General features: G+C 36.7%; 1 protein-coding gene across 6 annotated transcripts in view; it reads left to right on the top strand.

The window, feature by feature from the left end:
* DENND1A (DENN domain containing 1A) overlaps window positions 1-19,291 on the top strand; it is a 687,683-nt gene that overhangs the window by 595,607 nt on the left and 72,785 nt on the right. For all 6 annotated transcript variants that reach the window (XM_051979612.1, XM_051979615.1, XM_051979613.1 and 3 more), the window contains one exon: window positions 5,240-5,371. In XM_051979612.1, coding sequence (XP_051835572.1) covers window positions 5,240-5,371 — 132 coding nt within the window. The remainder of the gene's footprint in view (window positions 1-5,239; window positions 5,372-19,291) is intronic.

Here is a 19,291-nt window from a genome sequence, read left to right as displayed (position 1 = left end):
ACTGAATTTAGAATCACAAGATCCCATCTCAGCTCTGCTATTTATTATATATATATGAATTAGGCCAGTCATTCCCCTCTCTGGTCTCATTTCCTTAAGTGTAAAATATAGGGGATTAGAATAGATGATCTTGACTTTCCTTTCTATTTCTTATAATCATTATTGCATAATTCAGTGGTACTATTATAGTTATAAAACCCTTCTCTTTATGCCAGTTCTGTGAGATATCCTCTTCTTTTGATGGAAGAGAAAATTTCATATCCAGAGAAACTGTGACATTCCCAAGGTAACAAAACAAATTTCAAAGTCAAAATGCAAAACCCCATCTCCTAACACTCAAGTCCAAACTTTACATTATGATACAATTATTCTAAAACCCATGATCTAGATACTTTCTATTCTCTTGGAGTTCACATTCTGCCACAGATATATACTATATTAACAGATAAGTAAATATAGGATACATTTAAAATAAATTAAGAAATGATTGGGCAACACTAAGATCTACGATTAGTCTTGTGATTAAGAGAAAGCATGAAATTAGGGGTTAGAAGAACTGGCTAAAAGTCCCTATTCCACCCCTTACTAGCTGTAAGATCTTATTATACAAGTCACTTTCTCTCTTGGTACCTCAGTCACATCATCTTTAAAATAATGCTAACTAGCAGCATCTTCACAGCTGATCAAGGCTTTGAAAAAATTAATGTGAAGTCATAGTTTGTATAGTATGTCTGTGCTAATGTTTTTGTCTGGAAAGCACCAGAAGATTGTGAATTTCCTTGGTACTTTTAGCATCATAGAAGCAAATTCACTATTGCCATTAGCAAAAAGATTTGGTTTCCAGTCCTTGACTTTGTCTCTGTATGCTGGAAATTAGTGGGGGGTCAGATACTGATCTTTAGTTCTGTGGGAGAGTTTATGGGGTGTGTGTATGTGTGTGTGTGTGTGTGTAAAAAAATTGTAGGTATGTACTGTATAGAACAATCATATTCACACCTTGTCACACAGCTGTCAGTTCCTCTTCTCTAAATGCATTAAAAATCTTGCTCTGGCTCAATCAAGGAAATTCCAACATTGCTCTCAATTGGGGATATCAATATTCATTTCCTAATTTGCATTTCTTCTCTTCAAGCACCTTGGTTGTAGATGTGTTAGGCTAGCAAAAGAAAGGGTCCCTCTAAATGCAGGCGAGAGAGAGAAAGCATTGAAACCACCCCTGAGAAATCTGGGTCAGAAATGCTGAAGGGGTTCCCTTACTTCTCTGGATTATGAAGTTTTCTCTTGCATTATAGATAGCAAACATAGAACCAAAAATATTTTCTCTTTGACCCCTGACTCTAGCACTCAGGTGTGGATAATGCAAAATCTCACACATAGGAATTTTTCCCAATTAAATGCCTACTATGTACCAGCTGCTATAATAGATATTGAGAATACATATACAAAATGAGACAACTCCTTTCCTCATGGAGTTTGCATTCTACTAGAGATATACAGTATGTTCACATATAAATCAATATAGTATATAAAATAAATAAAAGATGATTGGGAGATACTAACAACTGGAGGAAACAGGAAAGATCTTTTGAAAGTAACACTGTAACTGAACTTTGAATAGAGTTATGGGTTCCAAGAGATAGTAGTGAGAAAAGAGACAATGATAGGTATAAGGAGTAACCTGTGCTTGAGGCAGACATGGGAGATGGAATAAAAAGAAGGCCATTATTTGACCAGAACATAGAATAAATGATGAAGAGTAATGGAAATTCAACCTGAAAAGATAAGCTTGGACATGATGGCAAAGGGCTTTAAATGACAAACAGAAATTTGTTCTTTACCATCACAAAAACAAGTATCTTGAGCAAAGAAGTGACATAGTCAGAACTGTGCTTTAAGAATATCTATTTGGCAGCACTGAGTAGAAAATGGATTTTGAAGGGGAAGAAAAAGAGGTAGGGAGGCCATTTAGGAGGGAATAGCCCTAGCAAGAAGAGCTGTTATTCCTCTTACTGTTGAGAACATTACCATTGTCCCAGTCTCCCATGCTCACCCACTCACCCTTTTATCTGCTGTGTTCATTCTGTAATCGGATCTTGTCATTTCAGTCTGCATAACATCTCTCTTATCTGTTCCCTCTCTCCATTCATGCAGCCACAACCTTGTACATGCCCTCATCCCCTATCACCTGGACAATAACCTACTAACTGATCTCTCTGTCTCTAGTCTCTACCAATCCTCCATCTGGCTGTCAGTGATTTTTCTAAGGCGTAGGTCTAGTAATCTCAGACCCTACCTCCAGTGGTTCCCAGTTATTTCTAGGATCGAATACAAAAGCTTCTCTTTGACATTACACCGTAATGTCACACCGTAGCCCCTTCCTACTTCTCCAGGTTTCTTAGTCTTTCTTACTTTATCCACTCTATAATTCAGATACAATATCTTACTTACTGTTTCTCACATGTACCATTTTCTAACCCTGCATACCTGGTATATTCTCCCTCCTCACCTCTGCCTTTTAATTATCCTGGCTTCCTTCAAGACCTAAATCAAATCACACTTCTGCTTCCAGGACACCCTTTCTCTCTTTAAAAAAAAAAAAAATTATTATACCTTTTTATTTACAAGATATATATGCACGGGTAATTTTTCAGCATTGACAATTGCAAAACCTTTTGTTCCAATTTTTCCCCTCCTTCCCCCAGATGGCAAGTAGACCAATACATGTTAAATATGTTAAAAACAACATATGTATTATCTCTGTGTCCCCTCCTGCCCACCTCTGCTGATGTCTTCTCTCTGAAATTGCTTCCCATCTGCTCTTATATACTTATTTACAGGCTATCTCTCCTATTAGAACATGAACTCCTTGAGGGTAAGAATGGTATTTTTGCCTTTCTTCATACCCTTAGTGCTTAGTCCAGTGTTGCATTCTAGTCATCACTTAATGATTAACTGACTAAACTAAAATTTGGATATGTGTGAGTGGGAAGAAGATGGCAGAGATATTAAGGAGATAGGATTAAAGAGACCTGCTAATTAATTTTCTGTGTGCAGTGAATAAAGAGTGAAGGACCAAGGAGGAGTCTGTGATTACCTATCTTTACTACAAAGTGCTGCCCTCCCTTGAAAAAATGTTATAGTAGTTTTAGGGGAAAGCCAGCAATATGTTGAGTTTGAAGTATCTGTTGAACATCCAGACTTTGATATTTAGTAGGCAGATGTAGGTCTGGAACTCAAAATAGGATATAGGTTTGGAAGCTATCTGTATAGAGATTGTAGTTGAATTCAGGAAAAGATTAATGAGACCCATGAGAGACAATAGAAAGTGTTACATTAGAGCTATATTATGTACTTATCAGTTCTACTGGATTGTCAGCTCAACTGGGGGAAAGGACTCTCATTATCTTTGTGTCACCCACTTATTCTAGCACAGGACCTCATACAGAGAGTATATGACAGAATTTTGGAATTATAAATAACCTTAGTACATAAAATAGAGAATGTTTGTTTTGGGCTTCATACCCCCAGAGATCCTGCTCATTCTTGGCATATATTAGGCCTTAATTAGACCTGGAAGGGACCTTAGAACATCCACTGTTAGAACATAGAATATAAAATGTCAGCTGGAAAAAAAAAACACCTTAGAATATTACATTAGAACATAAAATGTTAGAATTGAATAGGACATTAAAACATAGGATATTGATGCTATAAGAGATCATCTAGTGAGAGACCCAGCCTTGGGATCAGAAAGATTTTTATTCAAGGCCTATTAGTTGTTGGCAATTCTCCAAAACTAAATCATAGACAAAATTACTAGAAAAAATCTTAGAAATGGAAAGCTATGATCCTGTGGACATTAGACCTAAAAAGGATCCTAAAATATGAAATGTTTGTTATGGGATGTTAGAGCTGAAAGGCTCTATGTGACCATATTTCGTGTTCCCTTCAGCTCTGCCATTCCGTGTTCTACGTTCTTACATTCTGCATTCTCAAGTCCCTGGTGATAGTGAGGCAGCTAGTAGCATAGTGGATAGAGATACTATTATTAGTAGTATCTACTTCACAGAGTAAGGATCAAAGGAGATAATTTTTTTAAGTGCTTAGCACTGATGCCATATAAATACTTATTCCCTTCCTTTTACTTCCTTTTGTTTTTGGTATTCTACAATTTTGTGATTTTTTTTTTTTTTATGGCCACCCATTTTTTTATATATTTCTCTTTTCAAGAATTTGTTATCCCATACATGAGATATTTTTATTGATTTTTTTACTTAAAAATTTCACTTTCTTCATTCACAAAAATTACTTTTTCTAGACCATTATAACTAATTACATTGCTTCTTTTGCTTATCCTCCTATTGCCACTACATATATACATAGGTTCCAGGTCTAATTAAGGCCTACTTCATACACAGATATTCTCATTCCTCTATTCCTTCTTATGAAGCATTTCATGTCATCATCTGGTTCTAAAAAAGGTCTCTTCTTGTTCTGTGGGGCAGACAGAACCCATCTACCTTTTTATTTTATTTGACCTAAGTGCTTTAGGTCAGCCTGTGTCCAAAAACCCCATTTCTAATTGGCTATCAGCTTACATGTCTCATTATTGTGCCTTACCAAGATTGAAACTTGAGGGGCCATGTCAGGGGTCATTTGATCAAAACAGGGTCTTTTAGTAGCCAACCTTCAGTCACCCTTGCAAAACTATATGTTATTCTCTCACTGTCATTACCAAATGGGGCAGAGGTACATAAAGTTTAGGTTTTCAATTCAGCAGTTTTTATTCCCAAAGAAATATTGCAATTCAACTCAATAAATGATTATTGAACACTTGCTATAAGAAAGGCTCAATGCTGAGCTGCCAGCTGAGGAGAAGATACATATATATTAATAAACATAATATAAAATAGAAATAGTTGGAAGGAGCCTTCAAACATCAAATAACCTATCATACAAGAGAGTCGAATTCACGGGAATACAGATTATCAGAATTTAAAGAGACATTAGAGATCATCCAGGATAACTCCCTCACTTTATTAATGGAGAAATTGAGGTTCAGAGAGAGGAAATGACTTGCCCAACACCCTTAGTGACAGAACTGAGAAAATCCAAGTTTCCTGATTCCAAGTACAGAGTTCCCCACTTAGCTTGAAGCCTCCTGTCTTCCTTCTTGCATTTTATGTATTTAGTCTATGGTATGTAAAGATAGCATCACTAATCTTTTTCTATCTCACAGGATATTGCTGAAAATGGTTGTAGCCCAGCCACAGAAGATCCCTTGCCAAAAGCTGCTCCTTCACCACTGACTGAAACAAAGGATTCTAAACTCCGAGAAGACAGGAGGCCCATTACCGTGCACTTTGGGCAGGTATGGAGAGAGTCCTTCTTGTACTATTCTTCCAAAATGGATTTTTCAGAAATATTAGTTGACCAGTCAACAATTTAGCTTAATTTTCAGAATTTATTTTTCATGATAGTTTTCTCTAGTGATCTTCTCGACTTTCAGTATTCAGAAATTTTTCTGTTCCACAATCTTGCTTAATTCCTAGAATTTGGAAGCAAAGCATCATGGCCATGGCAATCAACCCTTTTGACTTTTATATAAACTCATTAAATCCAATAGCTCTTGCTCTCACTACCTGAGAGAGAACCAGCTCATTAGAACCTTTTAGCATGGCAGGCTCCTTCTCTGTATCCCCAAGTAAAAGGCAGCAAACCTTGGCTTTAAGAAAATCAATTTGGTTGTTCTTTATTAATATACTCCAGAAAAGCCATATCAGAAGTTATTCTCTATAAGGTAAACACCCATGTTCTGAAGCAAGCAATCAAAAAATCTTTTTGTCTTTTATAAGTGTTGGGAAACTGTCCATTTGTTGAATGTCTTTCCAAAATTAAACATGGTACTAAAACATTTAAAAAAAAAAAAAAAAACTTCTCTGTCAGTTTCTCACTATGATCATGCTTTGATACAAAGAACAAGTATTGTCTGTTCTTCATCACTCCTTTGATTGAATTAGGTGTTCTGTCTTTGAAATTCTTTTCAGGACAAATGTAAAATGGTTTCTCTGATAAAGTGGAGTGTTGATAAACCAAAGTCTTCTAAGGGTACCATTTAAAAAGAGAATTAGGGGTAAAGTAGGACACAAACCCAATGGGCCACAGCCAACACTGTGTCATAATGTTACTAACATTTATATATTGGTATTTTGTCCTCTGTTAGACTGAGCTCCATGAAATAAGAACTGGGACCTAACTAATCTTTGTATGTACTTACCACCCAGCCACCACCATTCATTGACTACCATGGTAGGCACATAATAAATTGTTGAACAAATAACCGGCCACATCAAAACAAACCATAATATTCTAGTCTGTTGTCTGAAAAAGGCCAGAGATGGTCATCAAAGAGATCATGGATTGAACTCTAATAGTTTTAGTATTCACTCTACCTTATCCAGCATTAGCTTGCTTCCTTTAGCTATATAACTTTTTAGATGTGCATAAAAATGACTCTTAATGGAATAAATTGCCACCCACACACATACACACATTCTTTCTTTTTTTAATTTAATTTTTCAATAGGATTTTGACAAATATCAACAAAATGAACATTTCCATGTATAGAAAAGAACAGAAAAAAGATTGTATGTGAAACCACAAATCTTTGTTATTTGCAGCTTAAAGATTTGTTGTAATATATATTAAATATAATACAAGAGTATTAAAACTACCCTTCTTGTCTTTATCCCCTTCTTTCTTCTGCTTTTTTTTGAATATTTTTTAAATGTTTCACTAATGATTTTTCTTTTTCTTTGCATCACTATCACTATTTCCTACATCCTCCCCCACCCCCACACTGCAATTCTCTCAAATGACAAATAAGTATCATCAAGACTAATAAATCCATATACTGTCCATATCTGAAAATGTAGCTTATTCTATACCTCCATTCTATCAACTTTTCTATCGAAGGGTGAAATGCACAACTGAGTCATCATCATAATTCTGGAGTAATAATTGGTCATTGCATTCTTCAGAATTATTGAGTCTTTTAAAGTTGTTTTATAAATTGTTCTATTGATTTTACTTACTTCACTCTACATCAGTGCAACTTCTCCCAGCTATTTCCGCATTTGTGCCTTTCATCATTTAATATGGAACAATAATATTCTATTGCATTCCAGTATCATAATTTGTTCTATCATAACCCAATTGATGACCACCCTTCTTTTTGTTTATAGTTCTTTGGTACAACATAAAGTGATCCTATAAAACCTTCTTGTACTTACTGATTTTTTTCTCTATTTCTTTCATCTGTTTGGGCTATATGCCTGATATAGTTTTACTGGGTCAAAGGGTAACTTTGGGGTATAGTTCTAAATTTCTTATCAGAATAAAATGACTAGACCAATTCACTGTTCCACCAACAGTATACTTTCTTCTCACATTCCTTCTTGGGATATTCCTTCTTTTTTTCTTTTTTGGTAACTTTTACCAATCAGATGCATGTGATATGGAGTTCAGAGTCATTTTAATTTGCATTTCTGTTATTATCATTGATTTGGATCATTTTTTCATATGGCTGTTTTCTTTATTCTTTTAAATTACCTATTCATTTCCTCTGACCATTTTTCTATTGTGGAACGGCTCTTGTTCTTATATATCTACATCTACTCTCAATATATTTTTGATAACAGGTCTTTATCCAGAAAATTTGCTGCAAAAAATAATATTTTCCCAGTTAACTATTTTCATTGTCATTCTAACCTCATTGATTTTGTGCAAAAAAAAGACTCAATTTTATATAAACAAAACAACCCATTTTATCTCTAGTATTCATCTCCGTACACATACTTTCACTGAAGGACCTACTTTGAGGGAATCAATGGCTAAATGTAATAAGCAAGTATATGTAAAAGGTTTTATTAGGGGATTTTCTCTCAATGCAGTGTTCTTAAAGACAAAAATAAAACTGAAATAATCTTAAAGCCAAACTTGCTAAATCATAATCATAAATTAATCATAAGATCAAAATCTAGAAAAGATCTTAGAAATCATCGAGACCAACACCATCTTACAGATGAGAAGACTGAGGGTCAAATAAGTTAAATGACTTGCCTAAAATCATACAGACTATGTCAGAGCTGGAATTTGATTTCAGGTTTCCTGATTCCAAATCCAATCCTTATTCTGTTATGGTACCACACAGAAATTATTTTGAAGGCAGATTCATTAAATTATTTCATTTAATGAAGTGACCTTTAAGGTATTATCATTTCAGTTTTATTTCACCCTTTAAATACTTAAAAATCTCACAATAAAATATTTTGTTTGCCATAGATGTTAATTCAAGTGGCAAGTTCACAATTAGATTTTTCTCATCCATCTAATTCTTTGCTTGAAATAGTTACATCTTTATCTTTAGGGTTTTTTTGTTTTTTATTTTGTTCAATTTTTACTTTTAAACTTAAAAAGGGGATACATTTGCCACACACAGAAAAAAAATTGTTCAAGATCATCTCAAAACGACATGGTTTCTACTCCCCCATACCTTCCTACCTTTAAAAGATCCTTCTTTCCTCCCCTTGCCCCTGCCCCACCCCCATCGCTCTGGACATCAGCTCAAAGTTGGAACAAACCTGAGTGACTGTCACTACCATTGCTAACAATGAAAGCTTTGGCCACATAGTATATCCAGGATGGCAGCCCCAGGCAGGGAAGGGGTAGTGTGGGGGAGGGTGGCTCTTTCCCCAGTAGCCTTTGTCCCTCTTTCAGCACACACACACTCCTCCTGGGCAGGTGCATTTTCAAAAATATGACAGTGGGGTTGAAATTTTTCCTAGTGTTAAATGTAAAGATATCTTTTTCCTATATTTTAATATCCTTTTGCAGTAAATCTTGAATAAGTGTGTGTGTTTCTATGTGTACATAAATGTAGAGAGCATGTGTCTGGGTGTGCATGTGCCCTCATGTGTGTAGGAGGGAAGGAAGGAAGGACAGAAGAAGGAAGAAAGAGAGGAAGAGAGAGAAGAAAAGAGAAAAAGGAAGAAAAGGAAAGGAGAGAAAGAAAGAAAGAAGGAAGGAAAAAGGAAAGAAAGAAGGAAAAATAGAAAAGAGAAAGAAAAAAGAAAGAAGGAAAAATAAAGAGAAAGAAAGAAAAGTGGGGGGGATAGAGTAAACAATTAAAAAGCTATCCCAAACTGTTGAAATAAGAGCTGTTTGTGCCTTCACAGGTCTATAAACCAGGGAGGATAAAAGTGTCTTTTTTCCTGTCTGTGACTAGCTTCACGTGTCTGCCAGCATTATGCAAGTGTACTGGGGGAAGGCAGAAATTTTTAAAATGCATGCATGTGGATGAGGGTCAAGCCCCGAGTATCAGTAATGCAGTGGGCTCCCCTGTACAGCTGCAGCGCCCGAGCCTACCCACAGCAACGAGATGCCTTAATTGAGACATGCTGTCAAAGTGACAAACACATTTGCATACAGTCTATTTATTTTCACCAGGGAAGGTCTACAGTCTGCCGTCGGTTGAACATTCTTAATCAGTTTGCTGTAAGTGAGCCGGCAGCTAGCTGTCCTGTGCTGGGAGCTTTTCTTCATTACATGACAGATTAACTAAAGGGGGGATGGTCTAGGGAAGGCATTAAACCCCTTCATTTTAACTCTTTGTGGCTTACTCTACTGCACGTTAGCTTCTGGCCCTCTCCAGTCTGCTCACAGTTGTGACAGTCTTCATTATTCAGCCATTTCTTAAATACACAGCATCATAGTAAATTATTCTGAAGCACCCATGTAGTACAGGCAGGACCACAGAGCTCAGAAACATCAAGGTTTCAGATTCTGTGATTCTAAAAGTGCTTGTGTTTCCCTGAGAGTTTTAATTATATTTCTGTGTGCACTGTTTAAAAAAAAGGGGGGGGGTGATTTCATTCATTCAGGAAACATTTATGAAGCTCTTGTTATGTGCAGTGAGTGCCCTATGCTCAGAGAAGGGAAGGATTCAAAGATAAATAAAACATTGCCCTATCATCAAGGAGTTTATATTCTAGTGAAGGAGATGAGAGTTGGACACAAATAAAGAAAGATTAGAATATAATATGGTCTCATAAAAGGAGCACAGAGTATTACATGACCAGATGAGGGAGAGATCACTTTGAGCTAGAGGAATCCAGATAGGCTTCAGAAAAAACGGTGACACTGAAGCTAGGTCTTCAAGGTTGACTATAGTCAGTTGTTCAGGGTGGAGATTTGAGAACAAAGGAAATAAATTTGCATAAACAAAACAAGGAATGTGGGGAAAAGTTAGACATTTTTAAGCAACTAGATAATCAGATCCACAATCTCATTTTCAGCTCTAATATTTTATGGATTACCATTCAATATTTTAAGGTCTGTTGTAGTTCTAATATCCTTGTTCAGACATTCTAAAGTTCCTTTTCAACTCCAAGAGTTTGTGTGTGTTCTTTTAGTTCTGATGATCCAAAGAAGAAATTACTTATCCAAGGTCATATATAGAGTTAGTGGCAAAGTAATTTGCTTTTTTTCAAATTTCTTCCGATCCTTTATAAGCAATTTAGATTGGCTGTGGGAACTCTGAATATGGATTTCAGAATGGTCTAGATTAATGCTATCAAGGATGTGGGCCTTAGTTAGGATATATCCTTACTATTACCACACTTGCTGTTAGGAGGCAGAAAACAGGAATAAAACATCATATTGAGGATCATGGGAAAAGGCCCCAGGGTCCTTCTGCTTTGCATACTCCCTTAACTGATTGATCTGTGGACAAATGAATCTCTTGCTTTCCACCCTGATGGATTCCAAAGGGCTTGTGGTGAAAGGTACCTCTTTTTTCCCCAAACTAAATGAACATTCTTTAAGCTATTTAGTGTAAAATTCCAGAATTGAAATAATGCACCAGCAGTGTGAGTTGGAGCCAAAGCCAAAGGTTCCAGTGGTTCCCAGAGACTTAGGATGACAGTTAGTTTGAATACTTCCCAGATGCAAACTCCGTGTTGGATGAGGAGTTTCATCATTTTTGTATAGACTTAACACTGGCATTATTTGCAATAAACCAAGTCTCCAGACTTATATTTAGTGACTGTTTTAGCCAGCTACCAAGAAAATCCCGATTCATGTGTGGTGGAGAGACCAGTGAATTAGAAAGAAGTCTAGTTCCAGTCCCCCACCTGCTGCAACTCCCTGTATGGCTTTGATTAAATTATAGTCCTTCTCTGGCTTCACCTTCCTACATATGAAAAAGAAGGAGGTCAGTAAAAGATCCTGAGATTCCTGCCACCTTTGACATTCTAAGATTCTTCACTGTACAGTCCTTTTTGGTCTGCGTTCTAAGATCTTTTCCAGCTTCGGCATCATGCTCTAAGATTGTTTATTCCAAAATCTTCAGTTTTGACATTTAGTGATTCTGGGAAGTCTTATAACATTACTGGATCTCAGTGGTTTGAGTGTCAAGGAAGAAAAAGTACAAATTTGGAGCTAGAAAACCTGTCTTCATTTCTCTGCTCCAGCATTTTCTAGTTGTGTAACCTTAAGCAAATAATTCAACCTCTCTTTTTTCACCTTTGAAATGGGGGCAATAATATTCATACTAATAATCTCAGAATTATCATGAAGAAAGCATTTTATAAAAAGAAAACTTTAAAGCTCATTTCATCAAATTCTAAATTCATCAAATTTAAAATTCATTTCATGAAGGGCTGAGTATCTAGTAGTTTGGTAATCAGGTTTGTATTTCATTTTGCTCAATTGGAGAAAAAAAATTGGCAAATTAGTCCTCTTATGGAAGAATTTCTAGTCCACTATGGTCACAAATCAAGATTTTTGTTCCCTACTAGAAACAGCTTTGTAATTCTAGGACACTTAAGTCTCATTTTCCCTTAGGCAAATTTTTATTACTAGATGAGAAACTGATTTTCAAACAGAAGATCAATGATAGAAAAGCAATGTGTTTTTATATTTGGAAAGAGCTCTCGATTTGTAGGCAGAAGACCAACCTTCAAACCCAACTCTGATATTTACTGCCTCTGTGACCATGGGAAAATCTCTTAAAATCTCTGGGTCCTCCATTTCTTTATCTGTAAAATCAGGTATTTAGGCTTTAGATCTTGATAACTTCTAAGGTCCTTTCCAACTCTAATTCTACAAATCTTTTCCACTTTGTGTGCATGGTTATCATTTTCTCTTGGGAGTCAATGGGTTATAGCAGAAAGGATTGGCCTTTCCTAGCAGCAGGACCATGGGTAAGTCACCTCAGCTGAGTGTCACTGTCCCCCATAAGTAAACTGAAGACAATAGTTCTTTAAGTTGCTGCTTCACAAGACTGTAAAGAGAGAAAAGCAGAAGTTATCATTACTCTTCATTGATGAGCCATGGTTGGCCTTTCCAGCATCCACTCACATCGTCCATCAATTTTCTGAAAGAAGTCCAAGTTAGCAATCAAAGGAGCTTGCCTCTAAATATAGCCTTAGATTTAGGGGGGAAAAAACTGCCGATCGAAGAAGAAAAATGAGATTCAGGAACTTCACAAGTGCTGAGTGGAAAATTCAAGAGGCTTTGATTAAGGATTCAGTGTTTACTGAATGTGTTTTGTTATCTTTGTAGATATCGTTTGTCTGTTTTCGTTGGAGAGAAGAAACCTAAATATCCTAGCCAATGATAGTCAGAATCAGAGATGTCTTCCTGATCCTGTGCCTGGTAGATCTTATTTGAAATGTTCTCAACCAAAGGAGAGTCAAGGTTCAACTTAGCAATTGCTTTGAAATCCAAGCCATTTATTGTATATTTACTATAGATTGAAACTAGCAGAGGAAGAATGTATTAAAGCTGACCACAGACTCTAAATGTATGGAATATTAGAGCTGAACAATATATTAGAATATAAATTGTTATAACATAGAACACTTATATAACATACATAACATAGAATTGTTAGAACATAAAATATAGAGTCTGAGAAAGACCTTTAAGTGTCCCAATGATGGGGCAGGTACGCTGGATTAGGAGTCAGCCAACCTGAGTAAGAACTTTGGCTACCATTTTGTAACTCTAGGCAAGTCTTGACTTCCTAAAGTTCAGTTTTGGTCTCAATAAGTTGTAGGTAATCATATTTTGTACTGTATACTTTATAATATTGTTATAAGAAGCAAATGATATGGTATATTGGACTGCACTGTATAAACTTTAAATGAAATTAAAAAGACCATAGACTATAGATGTTGAAAGAAGCCTTAAGGCCACAGTTATTTAAGCCTATATATTAGAGCCAAAAGAGTCTCGAGAGGTCATTTTGTCCAGAGTGTTCATTTTATAGCTGAAATCCACTCAAAGGGTGGACTGACTTGCATGTAGTCACAAAAGGTGGGGACTCGAACCCGTGTCTGCTGACTCCTGATAAAAGCAGAGGTGCTCATCCCACTCCACCACACTGCTTCTTTGTCTGAAGCAGAGCCAGAAGCAGAATGGCCCCCCTCCTGGCTTATAGCACTTTTATGAAAATGAGTTTCTTTCTGCCCAGTCCTTGAAGCATTCTGTGAGTGAAGGTGTTAATTAAACATTTCATCTACTTTGCAGTAATTTCAAACAAGATTGATATTTATCTTGTGACAGGCACTTCTAGAGTATCCAGATTTAGGGAGCCCTATAACTTTGTGTTGGAAGTTGATGGATATAACGGTGTTTTATATCCATAAAGCATTACATAAATATGAGGAATTATGATAATGAATCATCACTGTTTCTGTTACTACTCTTAAGCACTTCTCAGAGTCATATTGGTATAGTAGGAAAAACACAAAGCTTGTGATCACAAGAACTGGATTGCTTCTGCTAATCTACCAGCACTGCCTATATTTTTGCTTTCCCCATTTTACAGATGAGAAAATTGAGGCAGTCTTTACAATATCATAACAGGGAGGAAGAGACAGGCAGAGACAGAGATATCTTAAAACAGAAATTGTTAGACTATTTCATTCCACTCATTCCTCCTACAGATAGTAAAAGAGTCATTGCCAAGACACTGACCCAAGTCTGCCAAACCAAGTCCAGTGCTACTTCCCAGGTCCTGCTAGAATTAAATGTGACTGTTTCCTTTCCCCCTTCCCCTTCAAGCACATTGTCATGGGAGGAGTCCTGGGTTTCAAGTGCACAGATATGCTTTGAATCCCAGCTTTGCCACTTTTTAATTGATCTCTGATCTTCAGTTGCTTTTTCTGTAAAGTAGGGATAATGGTTGTGCTACTAATCTCACAGGGCTGTTGAGAGGAGGGTGTTGCATTAAGACTTAAAATTGTTATATGAGATGATATATGCATCCTCTTTAAGGATTGGAAAACAGATCTGAAAGAACAGTAGGATGCTAAGATCTAAAACTGGCCCCAGGCACCTTAGAGGGAGTCTTGTCCAAGCTCCTCACTTTACAGATGAGAAATCTTAAGAGGTAAAGAGGGAAAGCAATTCACCCAGGTCACCCAGAAAGAGAAGTTGGAACTCCAGCTTCTGATTCCAGATCTAGGGCCTTTTGCCCCAAAACCCGTAAAGTCACCCAGCTAATAGGAGATGTAGCTAGGACTCCAACCCAGGGCTCTTGCAAGTGAGTCTTTCCTCATGACCACACTGTCCCCCGACTCAGCATCTCTCCATCCCTTCTCACATGGACAGACTGGATCTTTTTTTTCTCCTCTCTCCTCTGGTCTCCATCTGTTTTCCTCATGAGTCTAGGATGTGGCAGCCCTGGGGAAAAACAGACTTTGGAACTGCAGTAGCTCCTAGAGATGATTTTTGGAAGGGGTTAGCATGCAGAAGTTCATAGAAACTTAAGGAGCAACAAGCTCAGTGATGACCCTGAATTTAGATTTGTTCATTTTATTCATGATCATCAAAAGGTCAGCTCTGTGAGGAGGACTAGAGTAGTCTGAAGCTTGTGGCCAAGATCTCAGAACTTCACCTACCTGCAAAGTGAGGCAGATTCAGTGAGGCCAGAGGACTGTGTGCTGCATCAAAAGAGATCCTGCCGAATTTGTCATAGGAGACATGGGAAAGATCTTAAAATGTTGAAAGCAAATTACAAGCAATAAAATTCTCCTTTAAAACCACAGACTCTCAGAAGGGGCCTTCAGGAGCCATTCAATCCAGCTATTAACTAAATACAAATCTCCTTTATAAAATCCTCAGCAAATGGTTCTACTTGAAGACCTCCAGTGCTGGGCAACCCACTACCTCAAAAGCCACCCTATTATAGACCAATCTCCCTAATGAATATTGATGCTAAAATCTTAAATAAAATATTAGCAAAAAGATTACAGAAAATCATCCCCAGGATAATACACTATGACCAAGTAGGATTTATACCAGGAATGCAGGGCTGGTTCAATATTAGGAAAACTATTAGCATAATTGACTATATCAATAACCAAATAAACAAAAACCATATGATCATCTCAATAGATGCAGAAAAAGCATTTGATAAAGTCCAACATCCATTCCTAGTAAAAACACTTGAGAACATAGGAATAAATGGACTTTTCCTTAAAATAGTCAGGAGCATATATTTAAAACCATCAGTAAGCATCATATGCAATGGGGAAAAACTGGAACCTTTCCCAGTAAGATCTGGAGTGAAGCAAGGTTGCCCACTATCACCATTATTATTCAATACCGTATTAGAAACATTAGCCTCGGCAATAAGAGTCAAGAAAGATATTAAAGGAATTAGAGTAGGCAATGAGGAAACCAAACTATCACTCTTTGCAGATGATATGATGGTATACCTAAAGAACCCCAGAGATTCTACTAAAAAGCTATTAGAAATAATTCATAATTTTAGCAAAGTAGCTGGATACAAAATAAATCCCCATAAATCTTCAGCATTTTTATACATCTCCAACAAAATCCAACAGCAAGAGGTACAAAGAGAAATTCCATTCAGAATAACTGTTGATAGCATAAAATATTTGGGAATCTATCTACCAAAGGAAAGTCAGGAATTATATGAGCAAAATTACAAAAAAGTTTCCACACAAATAAAGTCAGACTTAAATAATTGGAAAAATATTAAGTGCTCTTGGATAGGCCGAGCGAATATAATAAAGATGACAATACTCCCTAAACTAATCTATTTATTTAGTGCTATACCAATCAGACTTCCAAGAAAATATTTTAATGATCTAGAAAAAATAGCATCAAAATTCATATGGAACAATAAAAAGTCGAGAATCTCAAGGGAATTAATGAAAAAAAAAAATCAAATGAAGGAAGCCTAGCTGTACCTGATCTAAAATTATATTATAAAGCAGCAGTCATCAAAACCATTTGGTATTGGCTAAGAAATAGATTAGTTGATCAGTGGAAAAGGATAGGTTCACAAGACAGAATAGTCAACTATAGCAATCTAGTGTTTGACAAACCCAAAGATCCTAATTTTTGGGATAAGAATTCATTATTTGATAAAAACTGCTGGGATAACTGGAAATTAGTATGGCAGAAATTAGGCATGGACCCACACTTAACACCATATACCAAGATAAGATCAAAATGGGTCCATGACCTAGGCATAAAGAATGAGATTATAAATAAATTAGAGGAACATAGGATAGTTTATCTCTCAGACTTGTGGAGGAGAAAGAAATTTGTGACCAAAGATGAACTAGAGACCATTACTGATCACAAAATAGAAAATTTTGACTATATCAAATTAAAAAACTTTTGTACAAACAAAACTAATGCAAACAAGATTAGAAGGGAAGCAACAAACTGGGAAAACATCTTCACAGTTAAAGGTTCTGATAAAGGCCTCATTTCCAAAATATATAGAGGACTGACTCAAATTTATAAGAAATCAAGCCATTCTCCAATTGATAAATGGTCAAAGGATATGAACAGACAATTTTCAGATGATGAAATTGAAACCATTACCACTCATATGAAAGAATGTTCCAAATCACTATTGATCAGAGAAGTGCAAATTAAGACAACTCTGAGATACCACCACACACCTGTCAGATTGGCTAAGATGACAGAAAAAAATAATGATGAATGTTGGAGGGGATGTGGGAAAACTGGGACATTGATGCATTGTTGGTGGAGTTGTGAACGAATCCAACCATTCTGGAGAGCAATCTGGAATTATGCCCAAAAAGTTATCAAATTGTGCAGACCCTTTGATCTAGCAGTGTTTCTATTGTGCTTATATCCCAAAGAAATACTAAAGAAGGGAAAGGGACCTATATGTGCCAAAATGTTTGTAGCAGCCCTATTTGTAGTGGTTAGAAACTGGAAAATGAATGGATGCCCATCAATTGGAGAATGGCTGGGTAATTGTGGTATATGAATGTTATGGAATATTACTGTTCTGTAAGGAATGACCAGCGGGATGAATACAGAGAGGCTTGGAGAGACTTACATGAACTGATGCTGAGTGAAATGAGCAGAACCAGGAGATACACTTCGACAACGATATTGTATGAGGATGTATTCTGATGGAAGTGGACTTCTTTGACAAAGAGACTTAACTGAGTTTCAATTGATAAATGATGGACAGAAGCAGCTACACCCAAAGAAAGAACACTGGGAAACGAATGTGAACTATCTGCATCTTTGTTTTTCTTCCCGGGTTATTTTTACCTTCTGAATCCAGTCCTCCCTGTGCAACAAGAGAACTGTTCGGTTCTGCAAACATATATTGTATCTAGGATATACTGCAACATATCTAACATATATAGGACTGCTTGCCATCTAGGGGAGGGGGTGGAGAGAGGGAGAGGAAAAATCGAAACAGAAACAAGTGCAAGGGATAATGTTATAAAAAAAAATTACCCTGGCATGGATTCTGTCAATATAAAGTTATTATTAAATTAAATAAATAAATAATGGCTTAGGATCGAAACCCATCTATAACTTAAAAAAAAAAAAAGCCACCCTATTACATTTTTGGACATCTGATTTTTAGGAAGTTAATAGAATATCCCATTTGGAAGGGACTTTAGGAGTCATCTTATGTGACTCTTACCTGAAGTATGAATCCTTTCTAAAAACATGACAGATGATTATGTCTTAAATATCTCCAGTAGGGTGGAGTTCTTAGAGTAACCTTTTCTACTTTTGAAAAGCACAAATTGTGAGAAAAATTGTTTCATTTATTTAGGCGAAATCTAGCTTTAGGCAGTATACTCCTCCCAACTATGATTCTTTCTTCCAGCATCTGGAACCAAGCTGAATAAATCTAATAACTCTTCCAGTAATAGTAGCTGACATTCAAATAGCACTTGAAAGCTTGCAAAGTCACTGAGACCTGACTCCCTTCTGATGACCCAGCTTCTCTTTTCAGCACTGACTATACTTTCAATCCTACCTCACCACTCACTAGTCATGGCGGGAGAAAACTCTTTGCTACCTACTGCTAGCTCCAAGGTGACCCTTTACCACCATCACTCAGCAGCATCTTCCCCTTTGAGGTTCTCAATCCATATCTACCACCCAATCAAAATTCTGGTAACTGTTCTCTACTGAACTCCAGAATACTCTTCTTTCCTTAATAAGTTCCATGCCTGGCTCACAGACTCCCCAACTCCTATACTCATGTTAGGGATTTTAACCTACATACTAATACACCATCAAATACCTTCCAGTATCTTATGTTTCTCATTTCACATGTCTATTCTCCCATCCCACCTCAACTATACACACAAGCTATCTCCTTGATCTTGCTATCCTCCACAAATCCTCCATTTCCATGTTCATGCACTTTGAAATTCCCTTATGACAGTCTGTTGTCATTCCCGCTTACACCCTGTCTGTATTTCTGTCTCTCTCAATCTCTCTCTTTTTCTTCCCTTTCCTCTTCCCAAATCCTATTTTTTGTCCTCGCTCTCACCTCCAGTATCTTGGTCCCTTACTTTTCCAAGTTATCACCCCTACACTAGTTACACTCTTCCCCCATTTCCCATCTTGACCCTTTGATAAGCCAATTCAGCTCTACAGTGGCCTCTTCTCTTGAATCCCTTACCCCTCTTTCCTGTTACTGATCTTGCTCTGCCAAGCCCAAGCTTTGGATTCTTCCACCATCTGCTGCCTTTACTATTATCCATGTGCTGCTCACCAAAGCTGGAGAAAATCACAAAACTATGCTAACTAGATCCACTACAAATCTGTTATATAACTCCCTTACTGCAGCAAAGCAATCCTTTTATTCCCATCTAATTGACTCACTAGCCCATTTACCAAGATGGCTTTTTATCCTTTCTCAAACCTCCTAAAGCCTCTCAGCTAAGAACTT

Source organism: Antechinus flavipes, chromosome 2, assembly GCF_016432865.1.
Source record: "Antechinus flavipes isolate AdamAnt ecotype Samford, QLD, Australia chromosome 2, AdamAnt_v2, whole genome shotgun sequence".
Taxonomy (NCBI): domain Eukaryota; kingdom Metazoa; phylum Chordata; class Mammalia; order Dasyuromorphia; family Dasyuridae; genus Antechinus; species Antechinus flavipes.
Note: the sequence above shows the minus strand (reverse complement) of the source record. Positions and strands in the feature narration are given on the sequence as shown.